We start from the raw sequence: 20,795 nt of genomic DNA, 5'->3' as shown, positions 1-20,795 counted from the left end.
AGAGTGTGCACGATCAACATTTTTACCCCCCCCCCCCCCCCCTAATAAAATTACAAAAAGAAGTATTCACTTCTTATAATTACATTTTTATGTTAATAAGACCATGAAAAAAAAAAAGATTTATCAAGTTTTTTGTTTTTTTTTATTACATGTGCACTTTTTGTGGAAGCACATGTCATCACGAATGTAACATTTCATTTTGTTATGAAGGTTAATTTTTTAAAGACGCGCGATTATTGCTATCCAATCAAACTTTGAAATGCGAAGTACTAGTCATATCGAATATGGTAATTTTCCGACGATATTTCGGGACTGAAAGAAAATGACCTGCATTATCGAATAGAAGAGCCATATGTATACAGACAGTTTAAGTAATAGTTTTCAATTATGTAACAAACGATAAAAGGTCTATTTCTGCTTAATATTTACATACCATACAGATATTTTGAAAAATGTAAGAAGTAATCTTGAAATTAATACAATTTATTTCAAAGCTTCTTTATACAAATTAAGTTCGTCAGCAATCGAAATAAAGATGTTTATCGTTATTTTACGAAATTGTCCTTTGATCTTACTGACTGATAATTTCCTTTCTCAGCACAGTAGAGTGATATGAAAAATTATCGCTAGAAACTAAGGGCGCACGTGGCGTTGTCAATGAAATTAACAACGTCGTCATAGGTAAAATAGCGATAAACAGATTATCATTGGTCATTTCAACTCGATTGCTTTTCTCATTTTCGCCGTACTGGCTCAAGCGAGAAAATCAATCTCGTTGAGATGACTAACGATAATTTATAAGTATGGTGAAAAACAATTGTTTTGATTAAACTGTCCAAGTAATTCGGTTTGGTCACTGAATTAATTTGATTAATTATTTGATTTTTTTAGGGGAAATGATAGACTGGGATCCCGCTATGTATAATCACCTTGTTCTATACATAGACAGGTGGAGACCGACTCCATTTTAGTACTTTTTTTAACTAATTACTGCGCAGTCAGTCGCGCAGGAGATTCCGGAAGTTCTATAGGAATTTCCTTATGTCATGAATACAGCTGTCAGATAGAACGTCTGCTACAATGAAGATCGACAATGTAACGCATAAGCACATTTAAATGATATCTTCACAGAAGAATTGAATACCATGTAAAAATATATATAAATATCATTACTATTAAAAAAAGATCTACAAAAAAAATGAGGATTTATATAGATATTTTTTTATTTTTGGCAGTGGCTATTTTGCCGGCACCGGCAAAATAGCAAATATGCTGGCCTATATTGCCGGCACTGATTAAAATATCTCTTAATTAAGTCGAATTTTAATTCAAGCCGGCAAAATAGCATATTTCTATAAAAATGGCTATTTTACCGGCACCAGCAATATATATTATATATTAATAGTGAACTTGTTATTTTGCCTATGGAAGTGTAATATTTACTTGGAAAGATCTATGAAAATGTGCAGTAAGACATAAAGCTTTATTTAGAGTCGGTATATGCAATACAAGTACAAACATAAGCTCTGAAGAGCTTTTAAAACCGACAGAGCAACAATAAAACAAACCATACATATCAAGTCATGCACACATAAATTAAACATATAAAGCAAGAGTTCATATCAGTACATGCAGTATGGAAACATGCAGCACAAAAGTTCTTTAAGCATCTTACAAGTTCAACACACACTGAAACATGCACTTATGAGATAAAAACTCAAAAGCAAAAATAAAATGGTTTGCAATTTAAAAGCACATATATATTAGGTAAACAACTAAAATTAGCACAAAGCAGCAGAAGTACTATAGTAAAGATAACATAAAAGAATCAAATAATTACTGATATACCAGTATTTAAATAAGAAAACAGCCAACAATATTTGAGATACATGTTATTCCTTAAAAACTTTAAACATCTATCAGTCAAAGTGAAAACATCAGTTCCACCTCAGTAAAGGAACAGGCATATAAATCTTTAGTCAGACCATCACTAGAATATGCCTGTTCAGTCTGGGACCCTTAATACTTTACTGAGGATATAAACAAAATAGAAAAAGTACAAAAAAGGGCTACTAGATTTGTCACTAACCAACACAGAAACACCTCAAGCGTTAGTGACATGATAGATCACTTAAAATGGAGAGACCTCGCCCACAGAAGAACAGATGCACGCCTGGTCATGTTTTATAAAATCACATATCATCTCATGCGATCACAACAACAGACAGACTAATTCAACCGCTCAGACAGTCCCGGAACATGCACACACTCTCATATCAAATTCCATCCTGCAGAACAAAAATAAGGCAACAATCATTTTTTCCACGAACAATTAAAAACAGGAACAGCCTTCCTCTGAGTATTGTGATGAGCAACTCTATAGTGTTGTTCAAAGCAGCAGTCTCAACCGACACCTACAGTCATGCAGTAAATTCATCATGTGTAAATAGTTTTATCTTAATATTAAAAAAATAATAAGTTAAAAATATGCACTGCCATTATGTAAAAATGTCATTATCAATTTTTTTGTTATTAATTTCAAATTTGTAAATTTTTCACTGTATATATGTCTTCACAAAGCAATGCGCAGTACAAGTGACAAAAACTTCAACGTGTTGAAGGCGGTCATTACATAGTAGAAGTAGAAGAAAATAGGAATTTATAATTAACAAGATAAAAATTAATATTGAGCATCCATTTGTAGCAACGAAATCATATCTATAATCTAGACATGTAGCTGAAATAATTTCTAAAATCAGTCAAATTAAATTCTACATGTGTGCATAAGAATTAATTCTAAGATTTTTTAACAGTATGTTATAAAAAAAATACACGTTAAAAATCTCATTGCAAATTTATTTTGATAAGACATTATACAATATAACATAAAGTCAATCACATACATGTAGCTTAAAATATCAAAAATGTTTAAATTAATATCTTGCTTTTGAAATAATAGTCAGTTCTTTGAGTTGCATGTATGTGTTAACAAAAAATATAACTATTTTTATATAAATATGCTATTTTGCCAGCTTGTATTAAGATAATCAGTGCCGGCAAAATAGCCACTGCCTTTATTTTTACCAATTTAAGTACCATACAAACAGACAACAGTCTACAGTTCGGGGAATGTTAGATTATAATTTAAAGGTTTCCGAAGTCAGAATTTTATCAAAGAAATTTGTCTTTGCTGCTTAAAACAAGAAAGATCAGGATTAAATAGAGAATATATTTTTAAATGTTCAAAATAACATACTAATATTAAAACAAAATGAAGGGAGTCAGAAAGTCAAACATGTCTAGTCTTTAACTTGAAATGATAAAATCTATAGATTGCCAGATGTCATAAATGCATATTCTTCAGTGTCTTTTGTTTATAAACTTTTACAAACTCTACTCCTGACTGCTCCCAAATTTTTCTTTTTTGTATTTTTTTTCCAATTATTTCTTAACACTGAGCTGAGAAACAACAACAAATAAACAACAATTTCAACATGTATCTAAATGTTGAGGTACATGCAAATCTCATTTTTTTTACAATGTAGGTACCATTGTCTGTTTATTGTGGTCTGATGAAACTATATTTCATATAATTATTTCAACCAAATTCGAGGCCATATTAATTTTAAGTATAAAAAAGAAGATGTGGTATGATTGCCAATGAGACAACTCTCCACAAGAGACCAAATGACACAGAAATTAACTAACAAAGAAACAAAACAAAAATAAAGAAACTAACAACAAAGTGCCAAGATATAAAGGGGAACAAAAAATAAACAGTCACAACAAACATTTTCAAATTCAATTTATAAAATATAACACAGCCTCCTTTGTAGAAAGCAGTATAATATCACATATATTATACATGTAAGTTGTTTCATCTCTAACGAACTAACAAGGTGACCATTGGAAATTTTATCTCATCTAAAACAAATAAATAATTATGTAAAATACTGTCTTTTTTAAGATTTCATCATTTTCCCGGCTAGCTAGTTTCTTCAAGTTCATAACTCTTTCTTCTTTAGGTAAACAAAATTTTGACCTCTGTTTCCCAGTATTTTGATTTAAAGAATTGATGAAACTTTCTCTAAACCAAAATAAATGGAACATTCAAGTAAATATAGACTTTCAAATTCTTAAGTACATAGTAGTTCATTTCTGGATTTATGTTTATACCAACCCTTTCCCCCAATTGCAGATTTCATTCAAGGCCCTTTTATTTGTAAGTAGCTCTATCATCTATCTTCAAAACAAATACCATTATGAAACCATTAATCAAAAGTTTTCAATAAAATGATAGATTTCAATCATACACATACATGTACTAGTAATCTTCTCTTGGTTAGACAATGCAGAAAGTTTTCTTTTAACTAGACTGTTTTAAACTAAAAAATAAAAAACATAAACGTTTTTTCTGATATCAAATTTAATTCCCTGTACACTGGACACAATATGAAATATACAGCATAAGGGATATAACTCTATTCATATTTACCTATTTCTAATACTGTGTTGACTTATTATAGATATGTAAGCATGTCCTTTGTTTACATATTTATTTTTATTTATATATTTATAGGAATTTATTGGTGTATAAACTCTACCAATTCACTCACAAACAAATAAAAGTCCTAAAGACTTTTATGATATGTTTGTGAGTGACTTGGTCCAGTTTATTATAGGATTAAACACATTTTTCTAGAGGTTATTGATGTGTAAACCGGAGCGATTAACTCACAAACTGAATAAAAGTCCGAAATTCTTAAAATAGGTGATAAGGAATTTATTTTTCCACACTCATAACCTCTATCACACGTAAATTTATATATTTGTGTCATTGAATTGGCCTGGTGCATGAATATATTTGTTGGTTAACGCAAAAATATGTACTCAATGAAATTTGCTCTCTGATTTAAATTAACTACAAAAACTCTTTTTTAGCATTCAAATGAATGTTTTGTGTTTATTGTTTAATTTAATGATTACAGCATGCATTACACCTGTTTCTTAGCCTTGTAAAAATACAGCTGATATTTAATTACACTAAACCATTAATGAATATGTTAATACGCTGCAGCCTTGCTAAATATATCGCTGTTAAAACAATGAAAAATATTTGCAATTAAATATAAGGAACTATTTTTCTTTTTAAATGCTCAATCGTCATAAAATCAATATTTTTTTTACAGATGGAAAGCTGACATCAAGCAGCAATTAGAACGACAAGACAAAACATGATGGACCACTATTAAGTAAATGAGTACAACATATATTAATGTAAGTAAAAATAGTAATGGTCCCAAAATTGAGTCATGGAAGAAGATTTCTGGATAATATAGTCCTCAAGTATAAAAATATGTAGATGTGGTATGATTGCCAATGAGACAAATATCTGCCAAAGACATGAGAAAACCATCTTAATATGACTGGTATTAGCTCATTTTACTGGAAAAAAATACACACTTCATGTACAAAATATACTAGAAGCGCTAAGCTTTGCTGGTTCCAATGTAGAATTATTCATAGAATTTTAGGAACTGATTCACCACTTTACAAGATGAAAATAAATAGTAGCAACATATATATTTTTGCAAAGAAGAACAATACTATATTTACTGAAAACAAAGTTAAAAAAAGTATTGCCAAATTTGAATGCTTTATAAAATTATTTAAAGGAACACAAGAACTCAGAGAAATACATTTCATTTAACTCTCTGTAGAGGAATATGATAAATCTCAAAAATTTAGTGGTATCTTCTTAATCTATCATGTCAACCTTAGACTGGTTTGCTTTTCTTCCTTGTCTGCACCCTCAACTCTAATTAAAAATATGATACCAAAAACTTTATTGTTGCTGCCCTACATGCCAATGGCATACCGGGCAGTAAGTAAGTAATATAAATAAAGCAAAAATTTATATGTGCACCTGTTCATTGAATAAAAATAGGTTAATTGCAGGAGAATTTATCCTGATTTTTTTATATTACATATTATTATATTCAAATTCAATTATTAGGACAATATCAACCAAATATATTTATATATTTAATCTAAAACTGTGAAAAATATAAGGACTATAAAGCAACTAAAAAAAAATTTATTAGGTCAATGGTATAAGGGAGATAATTCCAATTGATGAAAAAAAAAATTGGACTAAAATTTATTCCGACAAAATCAGCCAATCAAATTGCGAGAAATTACTCTAAATCAGGGTAACATATTTTATCCTGCAATCAGCCAACTTTTATTAAATATTTTTATTTATAGATGTGAAGAGACTTTTAGCACCAACCTGAACAACAAAACAAACATGAATTATATATGTAGATTTTGAAATTTAACAAAGACCAAGGTAAGTTCAAATTGTGCCGCAGTTTGAACATCAATAAAAAATAAAGGGACAGAATAATGAAATATATTAAACCAGCTTCTTTTTATTGATATTAAAAAAAAATCATGTTTATTTGAAAATCATGAATTTTAAGGAGTAGATTATGGTACATTATCGTCAAGTATGCTATCAACACTGCTATAAAAATAGGAGATGTGGTATGATTGCCAATGAGACAATTATCCACCAAAGTTCAAATGAAGTCGATGTAAGTAATTACATGCAACCGTACAGCCTTCAACTATGAGAAAAACCCATACCTTATGGTGGGCTATAAAAGAATATTGCTTCTTTGTCTAATGGAATAAATAAAGACAGTGCATGTATGTGGTCATTGTTTGAAAATAAAAGCTATATTGGCAACGGTTACAAAACTTGAAAAAAAGGAACCTCTAGTAGGTGCAGGATAAAAACACAATATACTTTAATTGTTAAAATTTATTTGTATGAGCTTGAGGACCATATTTTAAATTAAGTAATACAGATGAAATAAGCAACATTTACACACTATCTCAAAGATTTAGTGGTGTCTTCTTAAGCTATCATGTCCATCTTAAACTGGTTTACTTTTCTTCCTTGTCTGCACCCTCAACTCGTATTAAAAATATGATACCAAAAACTTTATTTGTCCAGTAAATAAAAAAAACAAACATTTATATGTGCACCTGTTAATTGAATAAAAATTGGTTGATTGCAGGATAAAATATTGTATTAAATATTTTTATTTATAGATGTGAAGAGACTTTAAGCACCAACCTGAACAACAAGACAAAAATGAATTATATATGTAGATTTTGAAATTTAACAAAGACCAAGGTAAGTTCAAATTGTGCCGCAGTTTGAACATCAATAAAAAAAATAAAGGGACAGAATAATGAAATATATTAAACCAGCTTCTTTTTATTGATATTAAAAAAAAATCATGGTTATTTGAAAATCAAGAATTTTAAGGAGTAGATAATGGAACATTTTTGTCAAGTATGCTATCAACACTGCTATAAAAATAGGAGATGTGGTATGATTGCCAATGAGACAACTATCCACCAAAGTTCAAATGAAGTCGATGTAAGCAATTACATGCAACCGTACAGCCTTCAACTATGAGAAAAACCCATACCTTATGGTGGGCTATAAAAGAATATTGCTTCTTTGTCTAATGGAATAAATAAAGACAGTGCATGTATGTGGTTATTGTTTGAAAATAAAAGCTATATTGGCAACTGTTACAAAACTAGAAAAAAGGGAACCTCTAGTAGGTGCAGGATAAAAACACAATATACTTTAATTGTTAAAATTTATTTGTATGAGCTTGAGGACCATATTTTAAATTAAGTAATACAGATGAAATAAGCAACATTTACACACTATCTCAAAGATTTAGTGGTGTCTTCTTAAGCTATCATGTCCATCTTAGACTGGTTTACTTTTCTTCCTTGTCTGCACCCTCAACTCTAATTAAAAATATGATACCAAAAACTTTATTTGTCCAGTAAATAAAAAAAACAAACATTTATATGTGCACCTGTTAACTGAATAAAAATTGGTTGATTGCAGGATAAAATATTGTATTAAATATTTTTATTTATAGATGTGAAGAGACTTTTAGCACCAACCTGAACAACAAAACAAACATGAATTATATATGTAGATTTTGAAATTTAACAAAGACCAAGGTCAGTTCAATTTGTGCCGCAGTTTGAACATCAATAAAAAATAAAGGGACAGAATAATGAAATATATTAAACCAGCTTCTTTTTATTGATATTAAAGAAAAATCATGTTTATTTGAAAATCATGAATTTTAAGGAGTAGATTATGGTCGTTATCGTCAAGTATGCTATCAACACTACTATAAAAATAGGAGATGTGGTATGATTGCCAATGAGACAACTATCCACCAAAGTTCAAATGAAGTTGATGTAAGCAGTTACATGCAACCGTACAGCCTTCAACTATGAGAAAAACCCATACCTTATGGTGGGCTATAAAAGAACATTACTTCTTTGTCTAATGGAATAAATAAAGACATTGCATGTATGTGGTCATTGTTTGAAAATAAAAGCTATATTGGCAACGGTTACAAAACTTGAAAAAAGGGAACCTCTAATAGGTGCAGGATAAAAACACAATATACTTTAATTGTTAAAATTTATTTGTATGAGCTTGAGGACCATATTTTAAATTAAGTAATACAGATGAAATGAGCAACATTTACACAATATCTCAAAGATTTAGTGGTGTCTTCTTAAGCTATCATGTCCATCTTAGACTGGTTTACTTTTCTTCCTTGTCTGCACCCTCAACTCTAATTAAAAATATGATACCAAAAACTTTATTTGTCCAGTAAATAAAAAAAAACAAACATTTATATGTGCACCTGTTAATTGAATAAAAATTGGTTGATTGCAGGATAAAATATTGTATTAAATATTTTTATTTATAGATGTGAAGAGACTTTTAGCACCAACGTGAACAACAAAACAAACATGAATTATATATGTAGATTTTGAAATTTAACAAAGACCAAGGTCAGTTCAATTTGTGCCGCAGTTTGAACATCAATAAAAAATAAAGGGACAGAATAATGAAATATATTAAACCAGCTTCTTTTTATTGATATTAAAAAAAAATCATGTTTATTTGAAAATCATGAATTTTAAGGAGTAGATTATGGTACATTATCGTCAAGTATGCTATCAACACTGCTATAAAAATAGGAGATGTGGTATGATTGCCAATGAGACAACTATCCACCAAAGTTCAAATGAAGTTGTTGTAAGCAGTTACATGCAACCGTACAGCCTTCAACTATGAGAAAAACCCATACCTTATGGTGGGCTATACAAGAATATTGCTTCTTTGTGTAATGGAATAAATAAAGACAGTACATGTATGTGGTCATTGCTTCAAATTAAAAGCTATATGGCTGTTGATGGATACTTATACATCCCAATTACACACCTCAACTACTTTGTAAATTGCATATCCCTTTCGATTTCATGTAATACAGGCTTTTCAGAGTTTACAGGAAAATTGTATTAATGATGCATACTTTTAATCTTTCCTTTATACAGTTGACTTCCGACACCAAAAGGATGAATGTAGGCCAAGGTACACCTATCAAGCAGAGAGAATGTGATAGAGATATTTGTTTAGTGTGTGGAAAATTTGCAAAGGAGGCCCGTAGAGTAGAAACCATCCGAAAGTTAAAAGGGAAAGATTATTGTTTAAAAGATTTATTGAAGAAATATGGTGGAATTAATGTTGAAAGTGGGACAGTATGTAGAAAATGCAGTAAAAAAGTTGACACTCTTCACAAAAAGAATACTGATTTCTACAATGAATGCCAAAAAAATGCTGGAATGTCGAAACGAATGGCTTCGTCACCACATATTAATCCACCAAAAAGAATAAATATGTCAACACCCAAACCATCTACTCAATATGCAACAGTTTTCAGTGAAAGTGAAGATGAAGATGACATTTCATTCATTGGTTTACATTTATCAGATGAAGGTAATTAATTTAAAATATATGTTTACTTAAACCTGGCAACAATGAGTTGGGTGGTGCCCAATGAAACCCTTGCAAAATTGCAGATAATACAGATTCTTTACTATAAAGTTTCTGGGGGACCAGGAACCATTGTAAATACATATAATTGTAATTTTGTATAACTATTAATTAATTACTTTAAAATTGAATTATTATGCACAATAGCTAACTAAGATTATTAAAAAATTAAGAATTAATTTATGGTAGCCACGATATTGTGCTGGTTTAACTTTTGACATTGTACCTTGACCAAGGGATAACAATTTTGGAAAAACAACAACAAATAGTGGACCGTACATCACCTTATCAATAACCAATTTTTCCATTTGCTGCCAAGCAGTGTTCGTTTATTAACATGGATACGCTATGATGAAATCTTTTCAAATTTAGATATGTGGTTTCCTGTGACGAAATGTACGTAAAGTTCTTTTTCACGATTTTAGCTTTCAGTAGCGAAATGCAATATTTATGATACTATTTACTTTTATTTTGAGTTATTTCCCTTTGCTCAGAAATGGTAAAATTAATAATTTTATGGATAGATTGTCAAAAGTGATACTTATAATATGATCTATTTTTATTTATGAGTAATTTTAGTTTTGAACAGGAATGGTGTAATTAATAAGTATATGGATAGGTACATGTAGTATATCAAGGATTATATCTTCAAATGATTTTAGACAGGAGTTGTAAAAAGATTGTTATGTGGTTTTTTTGTGTGTGTGTTAATGTTTAATTTTTACTTGATCCTGTTTGAGTTTCAAGATTTGCAAATATCATTTTCATGCAGGAAGTTCTGGTTTGCTGTCACTCTGACAGACTCTTGTTCTCAATCTTATATAGTAACAATGCAATTTAAGAGGCAAATCACCAGAAAACTCATAAAAACAACAATCAACCAAAGCAGACAACATTCAAACATTCTAAAGGAGTAAACAAAATCCTATGAAAATAAGGTGATATCAGATGTTGTGGAAGGGTGAGCACATCCTGTTTTACATGTAACACCTGTCCTGTTTCTTTCCAGTATCAAAACTGGTGTGAGGTCTCGTACAAGACTTAAATTAACTTATCTAAGAATATCAGTTAAATTCTGTTTGACAGGCACAATGTGTATGACAGTAATAATCTTATTTTAAAATTTGGTTTTATGAATCAACATTTTCCTATTTTGAAAACAGTTTTATTAATTGGCACAAATTGTATGCTCTTCTTTATTTTTCCATTTCACTTTTTAAATAGATACAGAAACAGACCAAGTACATGTATCAGGTATCCTATCTTTACAGTCTGCATCATCATTATCAGCATCATCTTCTCATCAACTTGCATTAGATTCATTGACTTCTACTGCTACATCTGAATCAGCAACATCCATCCAAACAGCTTCTATGACATCTATGGCTTCTTCAGAGTCTGTAGTATCAAATCTAACATCTTCATTGGCTTCATCTGATTCTGCAACATCAAATCAAACAGGTTCATGTTCAACATCTGTTGATCATATGTATTCCAAAAATAACGAGAAATCTTCAATTGTAAAATCTAAATGTAAAGAAGATAAACAAAGATCAACAATTTCAGCACCCATAGATCATGATTACATTGTATCAAAGCCTACTCCTGTTGTGAAAAAATTTAATGGTAGAGAAAATCATGGATTTTAAAAACAATTTAGATATCAATGCAAAAACAATTATGAAAGAAGCAGACACCGAAATTCTCATGTCAGTCATTAAAACAGAAAACAAAAGAGAAATTATCAAACAACTTCTCACAACTGAGGGTTTTAAAGAGAACATTTTGTGCCTTTTTATGGAAGAAATGAATTTAATGTCCAATCTTCTAAGAAATAGGAAACTATTTTACGTCAGTGAATTGATGAAAAAAAAACCAGAGGATTTGAAATCTTTTAAATGGAATGAAATTATTAGCGAGTTCATGGTAAAGTTTCCAACAGTTTTCAGTTTAATATTAACCATGTTCTTAACACCAGAGGACATGGAGAATAAAGAGAAAATAGAAGCTATTATTCCAAGAATAGGAATGGTTTACAGCATGCTAATGCAGGGAAGAAACAAAGAGCTCAGCAGAATTCAACGTGTTACATCACTGTTTTTGTTTGACAACATATGTGATCAAAAGGTAAATAAATGATTTATAGGTTTAATACTAATAATGTAATGGGAATTCATCTTTGATTCCTATATTATGCAATGGTGATCATTCCAGTATTGTTCTTTCTAGCTGTTATACTGGAAATTCTTAAACAAGAAGATGGAGAATATACCTTGGTGTTGATGAAATAAAAATTTAGTATGATGGCCAATGAGACAACTCTCCACAAGAGACCAAATGGCACCTTTATTAACAACTTTAGGTCAGGATACAGCCTTCAACAATGAGCAATTTACAATACCTCAAAGTCTCCACTCCAATTTTTATAAATACTAAAAACCTAAAATCATTAATGAAATTATAAATCTATAAATAATTGTAAAAACTGATATGTAAACAATTAATTAGGGCCCCGCCGAATGGCGGACGCCCTATATTGATCAGTCTGTTCGTCCGTCCGTAACAAATTGTGTCCGCTCTATATTTAGAGAACCGTTATGATTTCAAAGTTTATACTTGACATGTATATTAATCAACACCAGAGGGTGTGTCATAATGTATGTACAACTTCCTAGGTCAAAGGTCAAGGTAAAAAAAAATTTGGTTTTAGTTGACAACCCCATGTCCTATGGTAAAGATCGTGTCCGCTTTATATCTTGAGAACCGTTATGATTTCAAAGTTTATACTTGACATGTATATTAATCAACACCAGAGGGTGTGTCATAATGTATGTACAACTTCCTAGGTCAAAGGTCAAGGTAAAAAAAAATTTGGTTTTAGTTGACAACCCCATGTCCTATGGTAAAGATCGTGTCCGCTCTATATCTTGAGAACCGTTATGATTTCAAAGTTTATACTTGACATGTATATTAATCAACACCAGAGGGTGTGTCATAATGTATGTACAACTTCCTAGGTCAAAGGTCAAGGTAAAAAAAAATTTGGTTTTAGTTGACAACCCCATGTCCTATGGTAAAGATCGTGTCCGCTCTATATCTTGAGAACCGTTATGATTTCAAAGTTTATACTTGACATGTATATAAACCAACACCAGAGGGTGTGTCATAATTTATGTACAACTTCCTACGTCAAAGGTCAAGGTCAAAAAATTTGGTTTCAGTTGACAACCCCATGTCCAATGATAAAGATACAAATTTTTTACCACACATTATTCACAGCGAGGCCCACAGAGATGGCTCCCATCTCAATGATATCTAGTTGCTACTAATTTTCTTAAATGATAATTTATCATGTATATAATGATCTAGATCTTCTTATAGAAGTTGATGACCGCCATCTTATATGGCTAAATTAGGATAATTATAGTATTACAAAACATTAAATACTTAAAGGGAACTTTGAACCAGTGAGCAGTGCAGTATGGTACCATGTGAGGTATAACTGGAACCTGGTAGCCTCGTGTTATAAATATACTGTACAGCAAAAACTGCCTACTAGCTGAACAAAAAGGCGGTTTTATTTGGGACATATGTTACACTTCTGGTTTTAATGTGTTTTCTGTTCAAGTTTAGCTAACAGAATAACTGTGAATACAATTAAACTTCAATACACATAATACTAATTTGTTTACTCACTTAATTTGATTTTAACAGAATTATTAGTTTTAAAATAGAAATCATATTAAGGAAGCTTCATTTAACTTGCAGGTGTTTGACAGGCTTCAGACAGTGGGAGTATGCCTAAGCTATGAAAGAAGCTTACAAATTGTAGAGTTGATTGGAGGCCATTTTAATGATAAGGTTGTGAAGCTGGTAAAGAACAACATTCGTTTCAGGATAATTGGTGACAACATCAATTGGACTGTTGGTGTTCATGACCAAAGAATAAACAACAAACAGAAAATGATGCATGCCTTTGGTTCAGCAGTAATAGTTCAAAACCTGACCTTTACCAATCTAGACAGAGTTGTACCACAACAGCTATATAGTCACACACCGGTTCAAAACTTCATACCATCAGAGGAAGACTACAACCATATAACAACTGACTATATCATCCTAATGTCAAGGGTTGTTCTTGAACACATTCCCTACTTCAAAAGATTTTCAGATATTATTCCAATTAACATCAGTACACCATGCAGTCCTAACTTGAAAAAAAAGTCAGATGTTATACCGTTACCTGTTCTGTTCAAAAATGAGCAATATTATCAAGATGTTGTAGGGATACTTGACTTCTATGAGAAATGTTTGAAAGATGCTCATGATAAAGCAGGAAAACAACTCGGTGATCAAACATTTCAGATAGGAGGTGACCAGCTTACAAGAGAGAGATTCTCAGGAGCAAAGTCACTCAGAGCACACCATCTTAACCCTGCTGACAAATTCAGCCACTTGAGTCCAATAACATTTGAACTCTTCCATATGTTGATGTCTTACCTCAAAATGTCATTGAACATCACATACAGACAAGAAAGTGGTCAAGATATTGGAACATTAAAATCTCTCCAAGATAGACTTTCCAGAAAAAATATTGGTGACAATGTTAATGATCACTATGAAGCAAACAAAGACTTTTTCATTTCTGTTACTGACATGTATATTGTGGAGTGTTTCTTGGAGTTTTTTGGTATGGAAGATAAATATTCAATGCCAACTAAACATGTGCCACCAACCTTTAACACAAATGAAGAAATGAAGGAATGGTATTTCAGTACTGTGGAGATAATAGTCAAACAACATGTTTTCCTCCAAACTATAACCACTGGGGCAAAACAACAGATGCTGGTAGGTATATATATATGAGCCTGAAACATTAAAAGCAACTATTTGACCAAATAAACTTGATGTGTACATTACTATCCACCTTGATCAAAATAAACATATCCTTGAATCCTGGATCAGACACACTGATATGAAAAGCAGGTTTGGACAGGATGCAAGGATTAAATAAATTGGGTGGTGGGAGGATTTTGATTTTTACCATAAATGTTACAACTAACACTGGTCAAATTATAAACTAACTTTCAGCATGAATAAGTAAAAAATCTGATTTTTTTTAATAAATTAATTCTGACAGAATTCTAAACTTCAAAATCTGTTCTTATTGAGATTATATACTGCTACATGGAAATATGAGCACAAATGTGCAATCAAATTGTAACTTATATGATGTATATTTCTGTTTTTCATCTTACAACTAGGAATAATTTTATTGGATATACCAGACATGGGGTAATTGAAATATGTTATTGTAATTGACCGTAATTAATTACAATTTCTCAAGTAATTGTTTTGAAATAATGAATTACATTTCCAAAATTGTCTGTAATTGACAATTACTTTTCAATTACAACTCAATTACATTTAAATTTTTTTATTAGAAAGATTGAATCTTGTGTTTTCTCAAAATATGATGAAAAGCCATGACCTCAGTAAATGTAGTTAGCTGACAAAGCAAAGCCTATACAGTATACTTCTGTAATTACACAACCATGGGAGATTCTTTATTTTGTATTGATTGAACAAAAAATAAAAAAGAAGAAAAATAAAGATTTTTTAAAAGAAACATGCCATAATTTGTGTTTAAAAGAAACCAGTAGTAAGTCACTGTCTTGTACCGTAATTAGCTTTGTTACCTATATGTATATTCAGATAGATATTGAATGAATACTTTATTGCTAGACATTGATTTAACATGATCATGCAATTTTAAAGGACATAGTCAATCAACAAATATAACTTCTGGCTATTTGTTTTATTATAAATTATATAATGACTGTTTTCACAACAGTTAAGTTTGCATGTTAAACAGGTGTTAAGACAATTGGAGATAGATAAATATACCCCTATAGCTAGGTACATGAAGTTTTTTAAATCAATTGTGATTAAAAGTAAAGTATATTTTAAAAAAAAGTCAGGCTTTCTAAATCAAGTTTTGATCAATATAAAAAATCATTTCATAATATTAAAATTAGGGCCCGCTTTTTGTATCATTTTCAATGAAATACATTAAAATATAAATTTCAATACTGGTAATTATAACAAAATTTAATATTTTCAAAATATTAAATAAGGCTTTTTATCATTTTGAGCATTAGATTAAACCTGACCTCTATCCCTTACGATTCCGGATGGACAAAGTATTATGTGCACTTTAGATTTATGTATGTTTTTTTTTCTTTTTTTGCCGTAACACACCAGATATCTAACTTTTATTATTCTTTGATACTGGCTGAATTAGAAAATAGTTGCTGAAGATCTCATTTGTTATTACTATTAAGCAATGTATGATACTTATGTACATATCATAGAAGTCTGAATAAATGCATGTTTTCAATATTTTAAATTTTCCTTTCAAAAGTAATTGAAGTAATTAATTACATTTGACAAGTAATTGGAAAGTAATTAATTACATTGGTAAAAAAAGTCAAATGTAATGTGTAATTTAATTGAAGATTTTGTAATTGTAATTGAATGTAATTAATTACTTTCAAAAGTAATTGACCCCATGTCTGGGATATACATGTATTAGCAGTTTGACAAACACTAATTTTGGTCTTTCAGAAGCTTGGAGAGTTAACTCCTTATGGTTTTATTTATACCATTTGCTGCACATATTATTTAATGTACACTTTTACAGTATATCATAACCACATCACAGCTTAATGCTTCTTCTGAACATTTGAAGGTCCCTACTATGTATTGGTTACCTAAATTACACAAAAAACCAGTAAAATATCATTCCATCTCGCCCTCTAGTAAGTGTTCTACAACTAATCTTTCAGTGCTTTTAACAAGTTCCTTGACTACTATCAAAGAGCTTATCATAAACTATTGTAATAAAATATATGAAAGTAGTGGAATTAACTATTTTTGGAGTGTAAAAAATTCTTTGGATGTTTTAGATAAATTACGTTCTATTGATTGTCCTTTTGATTCTGTTGACGGTTTTGACTTTTCTACTCTTTACACTAAACTTCCACACAATCTTATCAAAAAAAAATTTGACTATTTAAATAAATGGTCGTTTGGTAAATCTGAATGCAAATATATTTGATGCAACTCATTTAAAGCCTTCTTCTCTAATGAGAAAGGTAAATATGCTAGACATACTTACTGGAGGTGTGATGAGATGATTGAAGCTGTTAATTTTCTCTTTGATAATATTTATGCACGTTTCGGCAGCTAAGTTTATCGACAGGTTGTAGGTATTCCTATGGGCACAAATTGCGCCCCTTTAATAGCAGACTTGTTTTTGTACTGTTATGAATCACAGTTTATGACCAAACTCAGTAAAGACCCGTCTAAATTGCATTTAATTGATAAATTCAACAACACTTACCGTTATCTTGATGATATTTTTTCGTTAAATAATCAAGAATTTTCTCAATATACTGCCGAAATTTACCCAAAGGAACTTACTTTAAATAGATCAAATTTAAATGGTAACAACTGTCCTTTCCTAGATTTAGATATTTCGGTTTTACACGGGAAACTCCACACTTAGATTTATGACAAAAGGGACGATTTTTCGTTCCCTATTGTTAATTTTCCCTTTTTGGATGGTGATGTTCCTTTGGCACCATCTTACGGTGTTTATATTTCATAAATCGTTCGCTATGCCCATGTCTGTTGTGACGTTTTTGATTTTAACAAATGTAATCTATGTATTACTGGTAAATTATTAAGCCAGGGATTTCGTTACCACAAATTACTTAAAACCTTTACTTTATTCTTCCACAGATATAAATATTTGGTTTTGAAGTTTGGTTGTACCTGTAGAAAACTTATTTCAAACGGGATTGCACATCCTCATTTTTACGGCAATATTGTTTACCGTGCCCGGAAATTTATAAACGATCCTGGTAAACTTATCGATCCTTTAAATAAACTTTTCTAAAAGGTTACCAATTCAACACTGTAATTAGATCATTAAATATTGTTTTTATTGGTACTAATATTGATTTTGTTATCAGTAAATTAAAAGCAAACTAAATATTATTGTTATATACATATACACATTCATGGATCTACAATCTGTCGATACCTGTATCTTGGCATTGCACAAGGTCATGTTTTTCTCTGACTGTTTATGACGTCTTTACACTAAATCCATTGGATGTTGGATGTGTACGGATTGATAATTTAGTCTTAGATGCATGATTTTTTTTATTAGTTGTTAGTGGCTTTGAACTAGCTGTCAGTAACTGTGAGTACTCTCAGATCTGTACTTAGTGTCTTTTTGTTGTTGGGATGTACAAGTACCCGGCCACGTCCACTTGTATTTGTAGTATTTGTATTCTTATCCATCTGATGAGTTAAGCCTCTTTCAACTTATTTTTATAGTTCGTTCTTATGTTGTACTGTTACACCACTGTCCCAGGTGAGGTTGGAATCCCGCTAACATGTTTAACCCGGCCACATTCTTTATGTATGTGCCTGTCCCAAGTCAGGAGCCTGTAATTCAGTGGTTGTCGTTTGTTTATGTATTACATATTTGTTTTTCGTTCATTTTTTGTACATAAATTAGGCCGTTAGTTTTCTTGTTTGAATTGTTTTACATTGTCATTTCGGGGCTTTTTATAGCTGACTGTGTGGTATGGGCTTTGCTCATTGTTGAAGGCCGTACGGTTACCTATAATTGTTAATTTCTGTGTCATTTGGTCTCTTGTGGAGAGTTGTCTCATTGGCATTCATACCACATTTTCTGTTTTATATTAAACAACAAACAAGACATGCATTCAAATCTTAAATGCAAAATGATTGGATAGTAATTTTTTTCAAATATGATTGTGATATTGATTTAAAATATGTATCTAATTTTGAAAACTATTTCTTTACAGTTGATGGTCAGTGTTTCCGATTAGTTTTGGAAAATGGGAAAACCATCACACTCATGAAGAAGACAATATCAAAGTCAAAGAAAGGTGATAAAATTAGTAATTATGGAAATCAAATACTCCAGCTAGGATTGCTGTTTAAAGACTTGATAGATATGATACATATGCCAGAAAGAGTAAGAGGGATACGCTTGTTAAAACTTGCTATGATGTATTTCAAAGTCCATAACAATCTATCTAAGTACGCCTTAGAAATACTCAGACTTCTGGTACATCAACTATGTACTTTGTCTGAGAAAGGCTCCAATGAGGAATTCTACTCCATGTTTGTAAATACAGGAGGCAAATTTGACACGCATATTCCTGCTGACCGAAGGATGGAATACCTTGTCAAAGAAGTAAAAGAACATGTTAAACATATGTACTCCAACAAAACTGAAGAGAACATTTCAAACCGTACCAGGGCAATATCTGGAATTCACGAAATTTCAGAAAATTTTGACAAACAGTCAGGGGTAATTATACGTTCCAAAAAACATTCCGACAAATCGTCTAAGGCAGATGAACTGGCAATTCTGTCAGATTTACGAGATATAAGACCTTTTCATTGTCAACCTGGTAGGAAACATTCATCTTTTGGAGAAATTTCATCATCTGTTGTTCAAAACCTTGATGTCGACCATTATCACAATTGGATCAATACCAGAAAAGTTAAATTTGCTTTGGAAAATGGGAACTAAACATTGACATAATATAATGACTATCAAGTCTGTACTTTGTGTCTTTTTTGTTGTGAGGGATGTATAAATTCCTTTGCCAGGTCCAGTTTGTTTTTTGTTACTTGTTTTTTTTTTGTATTGATCTGATGAGTGAAGATATTTCATCTGATTTTTGTAGATTGTTGTTATGTTGTATTTGATAATTACACCATTTTATGCCTGTCCCATGTCCTGAGCCTGATGTCGTTGGTTGATGTCTCTCATATTTGTTTTTTTTAATTGTTTTGATATAAATATATAAGGCAGTTAGTTTTCTCAATTTAATTTTTTCCATTTTTAAGTGGGACCTTTTATAGCGGACTATAAGGTATGGGTTTATCTCATTGTTGAAGGCTATATATATGGTTGCATTGCCTATAATTGCTTACATCTACTTCTTTTGAACTTTGGTGGAGAGTTGTCTCATTGGCAATCTTACCAATTCTCCATATTTTTATGATAGGTATTCTTAATTAAAAACTGCTATAGCTTTTGTCCAATCCATCATTATTTTTTCAAATATATTCCACCTTTGGTTTGTGGTGATATTTGATATATAACAGTCCACAGTAGAGGTTTTTTTTAAAAGCTGGTTTCTGGTACATGTAAAATCAATGGAATTAACATACAATATGCAACTTCTTATAATCTATAAATATTTTCAACTTTTTAATTAGTTACATGAAATATTTTTACATACTATAAAAGAAAATGCATGATCAGTTACTCTGTTTCCTTTATTTTTCAAATTTACAATTAGCATATGCAATGTACAGAATATTGGTTCTTTTCATTGCTGTTTCATAGACCAGGAACTGGTTATTCCATTTTTGGCAATATACTCTTATTTGGAATTAAAATATTTACTTTCCTGCATAATTGGAGTTATCTCCCATTGTTTTAACAACTATTTGTGAACAAAGTAAGAGGTACATTTTATTTTTACAGTCAAACAATTTAATCAAAATGTTGCAAATAAGGTGTTCTTTAATATTTAAGCAGTAAGTCCAAAGTTTGTTCACTTCTGAAAATCATAATAAGATAGGTCCATTTTCTTGTTGTTGCTTTTTTTCATAAATATTTTTTTAAAACTGAAATGGCCCAGTCAATGCATTTTAACTGCTCAAAAAGCACAGAATTTTGTTCACTGACTTAATTGATAAATATGTA

The 20,795-nt window shown here is 30.6% G+C and overlaps 1 protein-coding gene and 1 long non-coding RNA gene across 2 annotated transcripts; both read left to right on the top strand.

The window, feature by feature from the left end:
* Positions 1–1,049: 1,049 nt before the first annotated feature.
* LOC127723627 (uncharacterized) lies at positions 1,050–8,859 on the top strand. Its single transcript, XR_007992151.1, has 6 exons — positions 1,050–1,147; positions 5,190–5,277; positions 6,268–6,352; positions 7,123–7,207; positions 7,980–8,064; positions 8,835–8,859. It is a non-coding gene; the product is annotated as an uncharacterized LOC127723627 (long non-coding RNA).
* A 612-nt stretch (positions 8,860–9,471) lies between these two features.
* Positions 9,472–20,559, top strand: LOC127723936 (uncharacterized). Its single transcript, XM_052230653.1, has 5 exons — positions 9,472–9,907; positions 11,531–11,590; positions 11,844–12,091; positions 13,733–14,816; positions 18,871–20,559. The coding sequence occupies exons 1-5, from the start codon at positions 9,487–9,489 to the stop codon at positions 19,605–19,607; spliced, it is 2,550 nt and encodes an 849-aa protein (XP_052086613.1). The 5' UTR covers positions 9,472–9,486; the 3' UTR covers positions 19,608–20,559.
* Positions 20,560–20,795: the final 236 nt, after the last annotated feature.

The sequence above is a fragment of the Mytilus californianus genome, unplaced genomic scaffold (assembly GCF_021869535.1).
Source record: "Mytilus californianus isolate M0D057914Y unplaced genomic scaffold, xbMytCali1.0.p SCAF_13, whole genome shotgun sequence".
In the NCBI taxonomy this organism is placed as follows: Eukaryota; Metazoa; Mollusca; class Bivalvia; order Mytilida; family Mytilidae; genus Mytilus; species Mytilus californianus.
This window is presented reverse-complemented; position numbering and strand designations above follow the sequence as displayed.